We start from the raw sequence: 18,224 nt of genomic DNA on the forward strand, positions 1-18,224 counted from the left end.
ATGACAGAGAGAAAACAACATTCATCAACTTATATTGTTCTTCTTCCATCTATATCAAATCTTTGATTTTCAAACCTAGAGGACTAGAACTAATATGTTTAAAAGGTGATTCTCCCCAAAGATGAATAAGGTGATAGACAGTAAGAGAATACCTAATTCTGGTGTATTCAAGTGTCCCTGCCTGGACTCTTCTAGAATATTGAAAAAAATTGCAGGTAAGGTTGCTGAGTCAGAACTGGCAATCTTTGTAGAAATCCAGAAACTTCATGTTGTGTTAGAGAAAAGAATATGGGCCAAAATCATTCTTATTAAAAAAAAAGAGAAAAAGTGATATCAGGAATTTCATCTTTATGTTAATTTCTGGGAAAAATCTAGAATACATTTGTATGTGGTTTATGAGCACTTAGGGAATTGGTGATCATTAGGAGTTATAAGAGACAGACTAAAAGGAAGTCCCATTAAATTTACCCTAATCCTTAGAATGCAGTGTCTCCAGAAAAGCTAATCCATATTGGAGGCACTTTTTCACTACAATTAAAACGTAAGTATTATGTACCAGGAACTGTATTAAGCATTGAAGGTGCAAAGATACAAAGAAAGATACAAGCACAATCATTGTATTGAATGTCATATTCCTAAAAGAGATTGAGGAGTGGTCAGACAAGAAAGAAGAGAACCAGAAAATGCTCACAAGCCCTCACTGAGATGTGTCTGCTCTTACTGGTCAGTCAGAGTATACCATTATTTCAAAGCAAAAATTATTTTATGAAAAAGCATAGGAAGAAAAATAAAGTAATAAAACTTTTTTTCCCTTTAAAACTGAGGCATATCTTCCAACAAAATGTACTATCATTGCAAAGAGTAGACATATCTATGCAAACACATGGACAAAGGAACAATTATAGGAGATAAATTGTGTTATGGCACACACATAAGCAACACATACATCCAGAATATTCTTGTAAAAAGGCAAACATATATATTTCTGACATTAAACATTCAAACTCTGAATTGCCTACTTATATTTGGAGTTGATGAAGTCCTTCACAATATTCTTGTGTACAAAATGGAGAAAAATCTATTTAAGGGTGTTAGGTGGCACAGTGGATACAGTGCCAGGCCTGAAATCAAGAAAATTTATTTACCTGAATACAAATCTGTCCTCAGACACTTATTAGCTCTGTTTTCCTTGCTAAGTCACTTAACCCTGTTTTCCTCAGCTTTCTCATCTGTAAAATGAACTGGAGAAGGAAATGCAAACCACTCTAGTATTTTTGCAAAGAAAACCCTATGTGGGATCATGACAAGTTAGATGTGACTTAAACTATTGAACAAGAAAAAAAAATAGGTAGATATAGTAATTTTGTAGCTTTCTGAACAACTAAATCCAAAGTACATTGATTTATGGTTCAATGACAACTTGGAGCAAAGTCACAATGATATTCAGCATTAAAATCATTCTCTCTTCAACATTATTCTTTGTGAATGAGAGCAAGTCGACTTGCTAACCAAGAATGCTGATTAGAGGGAATAATGAGTGATAGCCATTATGATATATAATAAAACCAAAATTTGAAAAGATCTTGACAGGCTGGAATTATGAGCCAAATTTTCAAGATTAAATTTATGTTTTGTTTTTTAAAAAATCATTCACAGAATTATACGAATATGGAGATATAAATGCAAGCATTTCATGTGGAAGAGGCTTAGGGCTATTAGTTTATTTCTAGCTTTAGGGAACCCCATTTCTCAACTGTGGAAATTTTCCCTGATTGTTACATATCCATAACATTCTACTTCTTTGAGTCTGCCTGATAACCTTCCTGGTTTCTTTCACTCTAGATAAAATCCCACTTGACACAAGAAGTCTTTCCCAATTCCTCTTATTTCTAATGCCTTGCCTCCGTTAATTGTTTCCTATTTATCTTGTATGTAGCTTGTTTGTACATAGATTGTATGGTATCTTCTTCATTAAACTGTGAACTCCATGAGCACAAGGATTTTTTTTTTGCTGTTATTTTTAACCCCAGCATTTAATACAGGTCCTGTGCCATGGTAGGTGCTTGATAAATTATTTTCAGCTGATTGAATGAATGTTAATATGGTGATGCTGGGCTGAATAAATACATTTTCATTACATTCCAAAAATTTTAGTGCAGGGTTATTCCATCAAAACTTAAAACTACACTAAGACTTTTGGGATATGCTTTATACAATTTAAAACAAAGAAATAATAGTCCTGTGCTCTGTGCTGGCCAGATAGTATATGGAATTTGCTATTGAGTTCTGAGGATTACTTTTTAAGAGGTAAAATGACAAACTGGAGTGTTGTTTAGAGGAATTCAGTCAAAATGGTGAAGATACTTATTTGGCTTACTCCTGAGAAAGAACAACTTCTTGAATCAGCAGAAGAAATACATTAAACATGCAACTCTCTATCTGGAGGTATTCAAGAAGAGTCTATATTTACTTATGGAACATGTTGTGGGAATACGTTCTATATCTATTGCCCATACATGGGTGTAATATATGAATAGCATACATATATGATATTATAGCCATAATTTATAACAAGTTTAATCATGATATTATGTTAGAATAAAATGCTGATAGCAATTATCATCTATCTCTTAAAGACTTTATTTTAAAATATATTGACAAACATTGTTGATTAGCTTATTGAAATTTTACTTAATATTTTTATCACATGAATAACTGAAATGACAGTACTCAATAAGATTACTTTTTTAGCACTGACATAATCACATCATATATTTTTTAAAAGCAATCAGGCTTAAGTAACTTGCTCAAGGTTACATGGGCAGTTATTTTTGTGTGGTTGCCGAGTATCTGAGGCCGGAACCGATCCCAGGAATCCCTATGATGGGGCAGCGCTCTTACTGCAACACCTGGCTGCCCCACCAAATTATATTTTTATAATCTAAAGGGAAACTAACTACTTTTATTTTCTAATTATATTTTTCTTGGACATCATTGAGTTCTAGAAAGGACCTTGCATGAAATATTGGTATCAAATAAATTCATGGTTACATAAAAGGTAATAATTCTTTTATGAAATACCAGTTAATTATTCTCCTTGAGAGTTCATATAACATTGGGAAACACAAGTATCCATTCTTAAAAAATTGGAATTCTTTCTCTTCTTAGCTTCACTAATATTATTTGTGATCTTGTTTTCTGTGGTAAAATCCCAGATAAGAAGAGAGAAGTTTTAGAATTGTAGCTATAGTTTTCTCACACTTAATAACTTTTAATGTGAAGCCCCACTTAAAGGCAAAAATGATTTTGTAGGTTAGTATATACTTTTACAATATAAATGATTATAGCAAAAACATTCATGGAAGCTTGGTCAACCTTCAGTCAATTAGCACTTGACATATACTAATAAACTCTAATTAAGGAATTAGGAAGACATTTTTCATTAGGAAGGAAGCATGTTACACTGAGTAATTATATCATAAAGAGGTTAAAGTAACAGTGCAATCCAACCAGAAGAATATTATTTGAGTTCCCAAAAGCATATATAAAGGGCATTTTATAATATATTCTATGAATATAACATTGCCAAAGTCAATTAGAAGATTTAAGAATGATACCCTCAATTGAAAAGACTTGATGTTCAAAGATAACCATTGTTTCTATATCTCTCTCTCCCCACAGGAGCTGGAGGATGGTCTCCATCTGACAGTGATCATTACCAATGGCTGCAGGTTGATTTTGGCAATAGGAAGCAGATCAGTGCCATTGCAACCCAAGGTAGATATAGCAGCTCTGACTGGGTGACACAGTACCGAATGCTCTACAGTGATACAGGAAGGAACTGGAAACCATACCATCAAGATGGGAATATCTGGGTGAGTGTTTGCCATAAAGACAAAATTTGATATTAATGAACTAGGATACTATACTCTAATGATTACTAATGATCTCTCTGAAAGCATGATCATTCATTAAAAAATAGTCTCTGTGATAAAATCCTTCGAGTTGCTGTATTTTTTGTTGTGAATATATAGCCATTATTCAATACTTATGTTGAGTAATGGATTAGAAGGTGATATCCTCAGGTTGTGTATAAAAACAAGGCTAGTAGTTATTTGGAGGATAAAGGATCCTTATTCAACTATTGTAGACAGTATAGATTGTGGAGAAGAAAATAATAAATGGGTCCTAGTGTAGACTCAGCCCCTTTATCATCTAGGAACTCATCTTGGTATTTTGTTAGTCTTTTATTTCTGATCTGGTATTTATCAGCAATGTGACTTGGATCTTGATATCTTGTTGGAGACTCTTTTACTGTAATGGATATGCATGAGATTTCCATATACTACACAGACCAATAAGAATATACTGAGGTATCGAATAAGAGCTGGGCTCTGCTCTGTACTTAGTCCTTTAATCGACAAATTGGGAGACTTACATCTTATTATCTTGTTAGAAAATATGAACTATAAAGTGAAAAACATTTGATTGCATTGTCATGAAGCTCATCTGGCTAAGACAATTGATCAATGCTCTATCAAGAACCATCATCAAATCACAATCATTTCTGGAAACATAGAAAATACTTAGAGAATAATCTCAAATGGGACAGTAATCATAAATATATGACTTGCTATAACAGCATGTAGTGTAAGACTAAAGCATCTTCCTTCAAGTTCTGTTTGTATTCTCTCTCTGTCTCTTTCTCTCATACACACATATGCATACATGCATAAACATAAATACATGTATACATTCTTTTTCTGTGAAAACTCATTTATTCCCAAAGCTTCTACTATAAACTCTCCTCCTCTAACTATCTCTAATTCTGGTCTCTCTTCTGAAATTGAGACTTAACATCTCCAGCTGTTTTCAGGACATTTTTATCTTTGAGCTGAATGGAATAGAGTACTTGACATTAGGAATATCTGGGTTCAAATTCTGATTCTTAAATTCACTAGCTTTATAGGCAGTGGTTGGCAAATCAGTCTCATATGTGAAATGGAGATAATACTTGTATAGTGTAAAGCACAGGAGAGTTACGAGAGTTGGATGAGGTTAAGTAATTAGATTGTATTACAAAACTTAAAGATATACTCAGCTGCTTATTATCAGTAATATTACTTTTAAATCAGCATGTTACTATAATCTCAACATGCCTAAAAACTGACAGTATATGTTTCCTCAAAGCTTTTTTCTTCTCCTTATTTCACCATTTGTCTATGAAATCAACACTCTTTTATACTCTCTTTGATTTCCTTTCTTCTCTACCTCTTAAGCTTAAACTTGACCCATTTCTAACAATTCCAACTTTATAATTATTTTTCCTCTCTTCTATCCCTTCTATTACAAACCTTTATCAACTGCATAGACTGTTAAAGTAGCCTGGAAAATTTTTACTGCCATCATTCTTTCTATTTTCCAATTTGTCATTTATACTACTACAACAATATTTGGTGGCAGGGGAAGGGGCAGTTCTCCTTCTCTATAAAAAAAAAATCTTCAGTAGGTCTCCATTTATTTCCAAGTACAATTCAACCTTCTTTGCTTTCCATTCAGGGACTACCATATTCTCTTTCTGCCCTAGTCAGTCTCTAATTTCAAGAAACAATTCAAGCACCATCTTCCAAATTAAGCTTTCCTGGCTCCATCACTTGCTAGCACCATCTCTCCCTAATTGCCTTATATCTAACTTAAACTCAATAATGCCAGTTGATTATATTTATTTTGTATTTACTTTTTATATATTCTTTATACTCATATTTATACATGCAGTCTTCTCCAAGAGAATGAGAGTAGAGTACAGATTGTTTCAATTTTTAAAATTTGAATCCACAGTGCATAGGAAAGTTCCTGACACATCATAGGTTGTAAACAAATTGATATTGTTTTTATTTTCCTAAAGAAAATTTTTCCATGTTCCACTTGCTTAAGTCAAACTAGACAATTCTTTGTTGCCTCCTAAGTATTCTGCTCTTTTGTCTCATTTTTGATACCTGGCATATGTCTTCCCTCACTTCTCTTAATGAAGTCCTACTCATTCTACCTAAAAATAAATTAATGTTCTTCCAAGTTATATATAGCTTTTATAAAACATTTAAGTAGAAATGAATCTGAAACATAGAGATTATGTTGCCTTAAATGCACATGAAGCTTGAAATTAAAGGAAACAGATCGTAATGAAAATGTTTTAATCTTTCCTAATCCCAAAATAATTTAGTGCATTGAAAATTCCCAAATGTGGCAAACTCAATGATTTTTAAAATCTCAAGTACTACTTATTGATAAATTCTTAATATGTGCTTTCTCTTTTTTAAGGCACTTCATAAAAAAATAAAATTAGGTGTGAAATAATTGTTCCTTTTGGAGCAAGTATGTAACTAAGTAGGAAAAATTGATTTCTTATTGAAACAAAATGGGTAAATGGTACAGTGTTTGAAAGTTCATTGACTTAGGAATCAATAGAATCTCAGATCTTATGATCCTAGATTCAAATACTGATTCTTACTTTCATCGCTTATGTGACCTTGGGTATGTTGTAAATGAAAGACTCATTTTTATCAACATTAAAATTAGATTTTGACATATCTTGTAATATTTATAGTATTTCAATGTGGGGAAATAACTACCCAGTTAAAGTTGAATGTATTTTGATGGTAAAAAAAATTATATAGAGATTCTTACAGATTTTAATGTTTTTAATTACCTTAATTTTATCTTCTTTGTACCTATCATGATTTTGTAAAATGTATGAGATTAGAAAAATAAGGTTACATAATTTTATTACACATACTGGGAAAGGGGCAATTGACAGTACATTATCATGTGATAATTGTCTAATTAAATATTCCAAGTTGAGTTCCAAAAAATATCTCTTAAGATATTTTGAATTGATATGTCTTGGCTTAGGTCTTGAAGAAGTTGTCAGACTTTTCTTTCTCTTTGGATACTGTGTTTCCAGGAGAACAAATACACTTTTCACTTATTAATTCATTAAACCAACATTAAATGCTCACTATGTTCAATGTAATGTGCTAGGTGCTAGGGATATAAATGTGAATAGACATAGTTACAGATCTCTTTTTTTCCTCTCTATGTATGTATCTGAGTAGACATATATACACACATGCATTTATGTATATATTCATACATATATGTATATTTATATTCCCTGTATTCAGAGTTGAAAGTCTAAAAGAACAACCATATAATTTAATAGGCTGGTCAGTTAAAAAGAGAATAAAGATAGTTTGGTAGGTTATGTTAATAGAACGCCAAGAATTCACCTTCTGAATGATAAATTACTGTTATCATTGTAAAGGATATCAACTTCATGACCTATAAAATATGAGCTATAATTGACACCCAATTTGAAGGCTAAGAAGTTGTCCTGGGGCGGCTAGGTGGTCCAGTGAATAGGGCAATGGCCCTGGAGTCAGAAGAACCTGAGTTCAAATCCAGCTTCAGACACAACACAAAAAACTAGCCATGTGACCTTGGGCAAGTCACTTAACTCCAATTGCCCTGCCTTCCCTCAAAAAAAAAAGTTGTCCAGATATTTCATACTCAAAGTTTGGCATAGCTGAAAGTACTTTAGTGTTGTAAACTTCCTTTACTTGTATAACAATAATGAGAATAATAGAAACTCCCTTTATCTAAACGGTCTTGTTCATCTTCTCTAGACATTCTTCTCAGTTGCAGAAATAAAATAAATGAATATTGGCCAAACAGCCAAAAGAGATTATTTCAGTTATAGTTCCAGTATCCTAAATAGAAGATTCTTTGACTAAATTGATTTTTTAAAAGTAAACTCAAGGATCTTATTATTACATATTCAGAAAAAAGAAATATTCTATGTAAGCATTTCATTAGTGAAAATCCATTAAGCACTACATTTTAGGAGAGTTCTGATAGCATTTTTCTTAGCTGCTGCTTTTATCTTTATTGAGGAAATTGAATTGCATTTTGAACATAGATATTTGGAATGAAAATATGAGATTAGAGGATTAATATGAGATATCATTCTTATACTGTAACTTTATTGTGCTTTGAGAGAAAAATAATGCAGTTACCTCCAGTAGGAGCATTGATTCTCAAGAATTTCAACTAAACTGCTAGTAAAAAAAAAAACAAAGAATGAATCCTCCAACAATGCAATTGAGTAATACTACTTTGACTATTGGGGATTAAACTCTCCTTATGGTGCCAAACAATAACGTGGAGAAAAAGATTCTATTCAGTGAGGATGATGATGATTTATTCAAATATAAACTGAAATTCACAGGAAGATAGAATCAGCTCCTGTGATATTAGCTTAAGAAAATGGACATCACACATAAAGTTGTCAGTTTTCAAGTAATTTGGACTCTAATATATTAGCAAAGTGTCTACATATTAGCAAATTAATTTGTTGACCCTTTGACTTTTAAAATATTGAGGTGTAATGACTGGAAAAACAACTACTTTCAGATATGTATTCTCTCTAGCATCCAGAACTTAAAAAAAATCATAGAATATTTGCTGCCCAAAGAAGTGTTAGACTTGGGGGCAACTAGGTGGCACAGTGTATAGAGCACTGGCCCTGGAGTCAGGAGTACCAGAGTTCAAATCCAGCCTCAGACACTTAATACTTATTAGCTGTGTGACCTTGGGCAAGTCACTTAACCAATTCACTTGCCTTCTCCCCTCCAAAAAAGGCCAAAAAAAAAGAAGAGTTAGAGTTATATTATTATTATTTTAAGCAATTGGGGTTAAGTAACTTGCTCAAGGTTACACGGCCAGTTATTTCTGGGTGTGGTGCTGAGTATCTAAGCCCAGGTTTGGATCTCCAGGTTATCCCGACACTGGAGCTGGTGCTCTTACTCGCTGAGCCACCTGGCCGCCCCTAAGAAATTGGGGTTAAGTAACTTGCTCAAGGTTACATGGCCAGGTATTTCTGGGTGGGTGCTAAGTGTCTGAGCCTGGGATTTGGTCTCCAGGTCATCCTGACACTGGAGCCAGTGCTCTTACTTGCTGTTCTATCTGGCCGCCCCTATCTTATTTTTATTTTATTTTATTTTTTGCCTTTTGGAGGGCAATTGGGGTTAAGTAACTTGCCCAAGGTTACACGGCTAGTTTTTTTTTGTGTGGGTGTGAAATGTCTGAGGCCAGAACCAAACTCAGGTCCTCCTGACTCTGGGGCCGAAGCTTTATTCACTGCACCACCTAGCTGCCCCAGTAGTTATCTTAAGTAAGTAAAGTGCAAAGGATGCTTTTTTTCAGTGTGAATCAGTTGTTTGATATTTTTTTGTTTTAAGTGTTTCTTCCCACTTCAAGTTTACACCTACCTGATTAATGTTCCTTTTTTAAATTGTATTTAAAGTTTCTATAAATAATTGAAGGTAGACAAGTATGATATAAACCAAGGAATGAATAGTGACAAAATGTCAGGTGTACTTTTGGAGAGAGTTTTTGTTTCCTCAGGTATAGAAATGCAAAGAATTCAGGTCAGTAGTACAGCACAGCACAGTTTTGGTTAAGTAGAACAGAGCTATTTAGGACCTAGCAAAGTCACAAGTACCATAGTGGGGTTTTGACCAAAAATATTTGGTGATAATAAGAATGATGATGTACTAAATAAGCCAGATTGCCTAAATTTTTCAATTATTTCCATTAGACTCACTAAATAATTTAGATAAAAACCTCTGTCATTGAGAAATTCTTGCTATATAGGCCTAGGTTTCACATTTAACTAAGACCATTTGTCCTAAATAATATTGATTATTTTATTTTTATAAAATAAATGTATGGACCCATTTCTGAAGTTCCCTTTCATTTTTTTAACCTGACATAGCTTCTCCACTTCAGTATAGAATCTAACACACTTATAATTACTAATCCAACTGTTTCCCCTACTATTTTGTACAAGTAGTCACTGCCCTTTGAAAGATTTTGACTAAAGGTTAGAGAGAAGTAGATTCAAAACAAAAATACTACTAATGTCTCATTAATAATTAAGTCAAATCATCATTATGGGCATTCAATATATTTTATCATTGGCTTCAGGTGTGTATTCTATGATTACCTCCTAGGAAATGGGGAGGGAGAGGTCATTGCTAAATCATATAGAGGAAAAGCTATTTTCAAGGTGAATTCCAAATAAGCTTCCTATTTCTGTGAAATAGATTTTCTGTTTCTGTCCCTCTTGGGCTGTGTGATATTTTTAAAGTCTCATGAATTTTAATAAGTTGAGTGGACGTTCCATCTCCTTTCCTGTAGACTCTAATACCTAGACTAGTGAATTTTGATCACCATTCCTAAATGCACATCTGTATTTAGAGATTCTCATTTTAAGAGGTCATACATTTTCTCTATGTCAGTCTGTTGAGTTACTCAATATTCTATATACACACAGCCATTCAAACACAGTATGATTATGTGTTTAATATTTTCTCCTTTCCCCAAAAAATGGTTGATAAAAGAGGATGCTATTAATCATCTTGACTATTATGTAGACATACACTGTTGGGGTAAAGCAAAATATGACCTTGTGTGATTGAATTTTTTCCATACAGTGAAGTAGTATTATACTATTCTTTATATCCTTAAGTGCCTTTTCTTCTTTGGGACTATACAAAGGTCTAATTGTTTTAAATTATAAAATTGTGATTTAACTTGAAGAGATTCTTGAATTTCTATGTTCTGTTGTCATCATAATTATGATGCTTCATTCTATTTTCTTTTTCATCAGACTCAGACAATGAGTTTGTTCTTTATTTTGACTGGTTAAGCAGTTGTAACTATTCATGAGTCTAAATGGCTAAATTAAATTGGTAGATGAGGTGAGGCATCAGTTTTTATATAGTCCTGCTTTTAAGAGTAATTTCGCATTTAAGATGGAAACATGCAGGTGGTGTAGTGGATAGGTTTCTGAGTTTGAAGTCAGGATGATCTGAGGTAGAATTCTGCCTTCAAGAATTAGTAGCTTCATTACCCTAGGTAATTCACTTAATTTTTCTGTGCTTCAGTTTCCTCATCTGTAAAATGAAAACTTTTAAGTTAATTACTTTCAAGTTCCCTTCTGGCTCTGAATATATTATCATCTGATATAGATCAGATATAAGTTGACATGTGTATTTTGAAAATATTTCCAGAAAGGTCATTTACTTAGGGATTTTAACATAGCAACATACCTTTGGATAGCTTCGTACATTTAAGAGTAATATTGTTAACTAAAAAGCCATCTTTTCAAGTCTTAATACAAAGAATAGAGAAGTAAATTTTGATGACTGCCAAATACATTTCTGAAGTACTTTATATTTTGGAGAGAATATAGGATAGAGGATAATACATAGTTAGTAATCATAACTGTGAATGGGAATGGCAAACTCTCCCATAAAATGAAAATTTGAAATGAAAGCAAAAATAGATCTAATTAAAAGAGATGAGAAAGGAAACTAAATTTTGCTAAAAGGCTATACATATATTCACCAAATGGTATAGCATTCAAATACTTAGAGCAGAAGTAAATGAGTTATAGGATGAAATAGCAATATAAAAATCTAATTCCGAAGGAATGATTCTCCTCAGTGAGCTTTTGAGATTCTTTTTCTATCTGGCAAATTTGGCTTTTTAAGGCATTCTTCCCCTCATTTCCTTTTTGAGCCTCTTTCACCATTTGTGTTAGTTTATTTTTTAAGGTGTTATTTCCCTCAGTCAGGCTGTTGATTGTCATTTCATAATTTTCTTGCACTGATCTCATTTCTCTTCCCAATTTTTCCTCCACTTCTCTTAACTGCTTCTTAAGGTTGTCTATGGTCTGTAACCACCTTGTATTTTTCTTTGAAGCTTTCTTCAATTTATTTTTTCTCTTATAGCTAAAGCTAACATTTCTAGTACCATATTGAATAACAGTAGTGATGATAGACATACTTGTTTCATCCCTGATATTATTGGAAATGCTTCTAGCTTATCCCCATTCCATATAATGCTTGTTGATAGTTTTAGATAGATGCTACTTATAATTTTAAGGAAAACATTATTGACTGATATACTCTATATTTTTAGTAAGAATGGATATTGGGATGTCTAGTTGGCACACTGAATAAGGAACTGACCCTGGAGTCAGGAAGACCTGAGTTCAAATCCAACTGCAGTCACTTAACAAAAAAAAAAAAAACAAACTAGCCGTGTGACCTTGGCCAAGTCACTTAACCCCAATTGCCCTACCTTCCCCCTTCTAAAAGCAAACAAACAAGAATTCATGTTGTATTTTGTCAAAAGCTTTTTCTGTATTCATTGGGATAATAATGTTGTTTCTGTTGGTTTTGTTTTTGATACAGCCAATTATGCTAATAGTTGTCCTAATATTGAACCAGCCCTGAATTCCTGGTATGAATCCTACCTGGTCACAACTCTGGAGTACCATCTCATACCTATTATGTTGGCTAATATGACAAAAGGGAAAAATAATAAATGATAGAGAAGATGTGGGGAAATTGGAACACTAATGCATTATTAGCAGAGTTGTAAACTGATCCAGCAATTTTGGAGAACAATTTGGAACTCTCCCCAAAGTCTATAAAACTCTATATGTACCTTTGAAACAGCAATACCAGTAGAAGGTCTGTATCCTAAAGAGATCATAAAAAAGGGGAACAGACCTACATGTACAAAAGTATTTATAGCAGCTTTTTGTGTGTGGTGGCAAAGAATTTGAAATTGAGTGGATGCACATAAATTGGAAAATAACTGAACAATTTGTGCTATATTAATGTAATGAAATACTATTTTGCTATAGGAAAAGATATGCAGGTGGATTTCAGAAAGACTTGGAAATAGTTACATGAATTGATTCTGAGTGAAGCTGGAAGAACCAGGAGAATATTGTACATAGCAACAGCAACATTGCGCAATTATTAAAGATGATTGACTTAGCTCTTTTCAGCAATATAGTGATCTAAGACATTTCCAAAAGACTCATGATGGAAAATTCTAACCATATTTAGAAAAAGAGCTATGAAGACTGAATATAAATCAAAGAATTTTATTTTCACTTTTTTGTTGTTTTTGGCTTTTCCCTTTTGTTCGGTTCCTTCTTTAACAACATGACTAATGTGGAAATATGTTTACATGATTGCACATGTATAACCTGTATCAAATTTCTTCCCATCTTGGGGAGGGAAAGAGAGATAAAAAAAATGAAATTCATTTTGAAAACTATCTTTATGTATAATTTGACAAATAAAATGCTATTATCTAAAAAAATATAGTGTGCTAATTTTGGTTTAGGGTATCTGAATCATGGTTGCCTTAGAGGCTTCACTGGGTCTTGTAGCTTGTCATAAACCCTGGAACAAGCCAGATGTTGTACTTGGCACATTGTCTATGTGGATTTTAGGCAGGGGTGTGCTGGAGTCAGCTTGAAGAATGTGCCAAAAGCTGCTTACGAAATTTTCAGCATGAATATTTATGTCTCAGAAATCAGCAAACAATAAAAATCAGGTGTTTAATTTTTTTTACTATCTACACATAAGAAACTGATGGAGAACATGTTCATAATGTTTATCTTAAAGTTTGCCATATATAAATTTTTTGAAAGCCAGGTGCTCATCATCTACCAACATACTACTGATTTGGGGGACTTTTGTTGTAGCAGGGCTTCTAGGTTTCACGTCTGGTGAAATAATTTACATAATTATTGGGTTTTTAGAATAAAGAGTTTAAAAAAGTCACTTTTATATGATCCTATTTCCTACCATTTCCTAGGCAAACTGAGAAATTTCTATAAAGGTCCTCAAAAAGATTGGATAAATCATTTGATCTTTCAGTAACACAAGCAACTAAGACTATTAAGTTACAAATGAGTTGCTGATATTCTTCACTAGAGGGAGTTCTCCACACAGATGAAATCATAGATAGAAAGCAAAAAGTAACATCTGTAAGTAATTCTGTATTAGTTGTTAGGCTGAGAGATTCTCCCCTTTCCCCCACTCTATAAACAAAATAAGAACAGCAAAAAGTAGTGATAGGTCTCTTAGAAAATTTTCCAGAATAGATTAAGTGAACATAGACAAAAATGGAGTATTTTAAAATGAGTAGCTAGATTATTTTGACCCTGGATACACAAAGGCAGAAACAAAATTCTTCTTGACTTTGAGGAGTTTATATTCTTCTGATATTAGAGTGGGTAAAACGTATACACAGGTAAAAGCATATAAGGTCAATTAAGGAATATAAGGAAGAAAAATATAAGAAATAAGAAATATAAGGAAGAAAACAGTGTTAACCTAGAAAAAGGCATGAGTATAGCAGAATTCTGATTTCATGTTAATTTGATTAGAATTTAGTATATATAAAGAAGTGTTTTATGAAATACATTTGGAAAGTTAGAAAGGGTGTGGATCATGAAGGGCTTCCATTACTTCCTGGGGACATTATGTTTTTTCAAAGTATTTAATGAGGACCTAATATGTGCTAAATGTTTCACATATATTGGTTCAAAGGGTAACAGGAAGTCTCTAAACATTTTTAAGCAGCTGACTAATCACATCTATGCCTTAGGAAGCTTATTTGTTTTGTTTTGCTTTTTTCATTTTGTTTTTATCTCTTAAAGATGGTTTGGAGAGTTGAGAAAGTGGAATGTGTAGGTCATTTAGAGCAGTGATAGATTATTAATAGTAGTCTATTCAAGCAATTCAAGTGAGAAATGAGGAGGGACTGCTCACAAGAGGAATTTTGGATTTATAACAGATGAGACTTGGCTACTGATTGTATATAGGAAGTAAAGATAAGTGAAGAATCAATATCAACTTCAAGTTGTAAAACTGGATACCTAGAGAGGATTCTGTGAAGATGGCTGAGTAGGTAAAACAATTCCAAGCTCTCCAGATTTCCCACACACAAATAAGATAAAATAGCACGTCAGCATTTATGTAGAGTAGTAAAAATAAACAAGAATTGGGAAAGAAAAGCAGTTCTCCTAGGACAACCTGGTTAAGATCTACAGAAACATCCCAGGACCATGTTCTGGTCCCTGTGACGAGAATACACCTGCAGGTTATTTCCTCTGATACAGCAAGCTTCAAGCACTGTAGCCAGCTTGGTTGATCACTATCTTAGTCCCAACCATAGGAATTTTCATCTTCCAGAGCATGTGAGGATTCAGACATCTTGGGGGTGCAGGAGAAATTGAGGGAACCTCTGCTGATATATCCATATGAAAGTCATCTCTCTAGGTATAGCTGAATTCATGATACTAGATGAGGTCACCAAAAATTAAAAAAATAAAATAAAAGAAGCAAAGTGATGATGATCTAGAAGAGAGAACATGGAACAACTATGATGAAAGCCTGAAGGGGCTAATATCAGAGAAGCTGTAGAAAGAGAGATTATTCAGGAGAAAAGGATTATCAACAGCTAGTCAAAAATTTTTAAGTTACTATTATATATATGGTACCGTGCTAAGTGCTGAGGATAAAACAAGAGATAAAAGCTAGACCCTACTCTCTAGGAGCTCTAATGGGAAGACAACAAAGAAGCTAATACAGGATAAATAGGAAATAATCAGCAGAGGGAAGGCAGAAGAATTAAAGTAGATCAGGAAAATCTTTGTGTAGTAGGTGAGATTTCAGGTAGAACCTGAAGGAAATTAGGAGATAAAGTGAATAGAGAGGGTATTCCAAGCACAGAGGATAGAGAGCCACTAAAAATACTCAACTTGGAGATGGGTTTCTTGTTTGAGGAATGGCAGAAAAGACAGTGTCACTGTATTTCTGAGTATATAGTGGGGTGAAAATTATAAAAAGAGAGGAAAAATATGCATTGTGGAGGGAGGATTTCATCAATTGTAGATGTAATAGCTAGATTGCAAAGAGAGAGAAAGATATAGAATGTATCTGTTAAGAAATCTTTGATGATCTTAGAGTAAACAATTTCTGGGAAGTGTTGGGATTGAGAAACCAGACGCAAAGGCCTCGAAAGGCTGTAGGAAGTGAAGAGAGGAAAAACATTTATGGATTTTTGACAGTGATAAAGATATAAGATAATTGTCTGAGAGATTGGTAAAGCTAAGTGAAAGTTAATTTTGTTATGTTTTTTTTTTTAATAGGAAAGATCCCTTTGAATCTTATTCTGAACAATAAAGCTATATTAGAGGTAGCTAGGTAGCATATTAGATACAGTACTGGGCCTGAAGTCTTGAAGAGTTGAATTCAAATGTGACTTCAGACACTTTAGCTGTGTAACCCAGAATTGCTTAAACACTGTTTGCTTCAGTTTCTTTAAATGTAAAACAGGGACCCAGAGTTATTGTAAAGATCAACTAAGAGAATATGCATAAAGTGCTTAGTGTAGTGTATAGCACATGCTAGATGCTACACAAATGCGTATTCCCTTCCCTCCTTTCCCCTACCCCCACTGCATCTCTTTTTTTAATTGCTTTTTTTTTCTTTTTGTTTTGTGTAACATTTAAAAAGTTTGGCAAACATAATTTCTGGATAATTAGTCATTTTATTAATAATCTTAACATTTTAAGAGGTCAGTGGTATTTTGAATGCCAAAAGCCATCATGAGCATGCTGTCAAAGATTATATGGCATTGGAGAACTGGGTATTTCAGAGGTTGACAATCAACTCTGATTGGTTAACTAGTAACCAATGGATTAAATGGAGAAAATGCATATTGCAATGAGGGCCTGGACCTATTTTAATAAACTTTAATTATGTCATTTACTTCTTAAATTACCCTCAGCCTTGGGCAATCCCCAATCAAAAAAAATTATCCTCACTTAAACCTGAGTAGGACACAGTGGGATTAAATTCCTTGTAAAGTTGGGTGGGGTCTGACTAAGACTGAGGAGAGTTAATTCAATCTCATTATCCACAATATCTTTCAAGAGAGTGAAATTTGAAATGAGGATTATAGAAAAAAGGGGAACTCTGGATGTCCCAGAATCATTGGTTATTAATAATAACTTTTCCCATTTTTCCAAGGTATAAAATGAGATAATGATTGGTGTAGACTGTAATGTTACATTTTCAAATAAAAACACAGAGTCACGGTAAGTTGGGCATTGTTAAAACAACATAAATTTTCATAACAAATCATAGAGATAAGTGCAGTGCCGTATCAAGGAGGCTAAAGTTATACAGCACTAATTTCACTTAATGATCAGCAATTAAGAATAAAACCTTAATTAAAGCATATTTCATACTTGAAATATTATAATATGAAATGCCACAAATAATAACGTGGTCAGTTCATTCTTACACCTTTGCAAACCTCATGCTTTCTCTCTTTGATTTCAGTGACATTTTTCTTTAAAGCATCGATGTCTATTAGATGTGTGACCTTGAAAATATCAGCTTCCAGCAGCAGCTTCACTACTTTTTCTGAGCTTCAGAGGACTTTAGACCATAGCAGGGATCTTAAAGACCATCCAGTTCAAATATAGTATTTTAAAGGAAACTGGGACCTTGAAATATGAAATGACTTTCCCAAAGTCACTCAGTGGGCTAGTTACAAAACTAAGAGGTTCAGTCTTCTTGGCCGTTGATTACTAATTTGATTTCTCTAGCCTTGTTTCCAGAAGTTGTTCCATCTTAATAAATGTGTGTTGAAGTGAATTGAAATCATTTGCTTGGTATTGATAAAGCTATGGGAAGGGAGTTGGCATAGCCTTATCTTCAAAGTGCTAATATTCTGATAGATAAGTTGTACAGACACCTACAAAACACCCAGCTTCTAACACAGTAAATATTTCCCATAATATAGAGCAGAGTATCCCTTCTGCAACTGTGCATACAATTTTGCTATTAGACTAGAGTAAATCCATTTTGATTTTGAAAACCATGAATCAGAATATTAAAATGTCTTGGCAATTTTTTTTCTTTGCTGTAGCTAATCTAGCTTTATTCTAATCTCCAGTGCAATTATCACCCCAGCTACACCTCCCAGAAAAGTATTGATGGGCTGTCTCAACAATTTAAAGAGTTGCAACAGTAAACCTTCAGTAACCTTAGGGAAGAAAAGTAAACTATGAAATGTGTGCTGTTAATAGAAAATATGAGCATTAAATTTTTGTTGTTGTGTGGATAGAAAAAAGCATATTTTGAGATTATTTAAATAGCCCTTTATAAATAATAATGTGATACACAAAATAGTTGAAATATCTCATTAAATCACAAAATGTTTACTTGCTATTACAGACATTTAAAAAAAAACACTCAGTAGTTGTCTAAATAGTC

General features: G+C 33.2%; 1 protein-coding gene across 1 annotated transcript in view; it reads left to right on the forward strand.

Moving 5' to 3' along the window:
• Positions 1-18,224, forward strand: part of LOC138157377 (contactin-associated protein-like 2) — a 2,155,842-nt gene that overhangs the window by 119,483 nt on the left and 2,018,135 nt on the right. Inside the window, exon 2 of the mRNA XM_069082919.1 lies at positions 3,682-3,875. Within this exon, the coding sequence (XP_068939020.1) occupies positions 3,682-3,875 (194 nt within the window). The remainder of the gene's footprint in view (positions 1-3,681; positions 3,876-18,224) is intronic.

This window comes from Petaurus breviceps, unplaced genomic scaffold (assembly GCF_028583685.1).
Source record: "Petaurus breviceps papuanus isolate PSGF00001 unplaced genomic scaffold, PetGlider_PUasm1.0 112, whole genome shotgun sequence".
Lineage (NCBI taxonomy): Eukaryota > Metazoa > Chordata > Mammalia > Diprotodontia > Petauridae > Petaurus > Petaurus breviceps.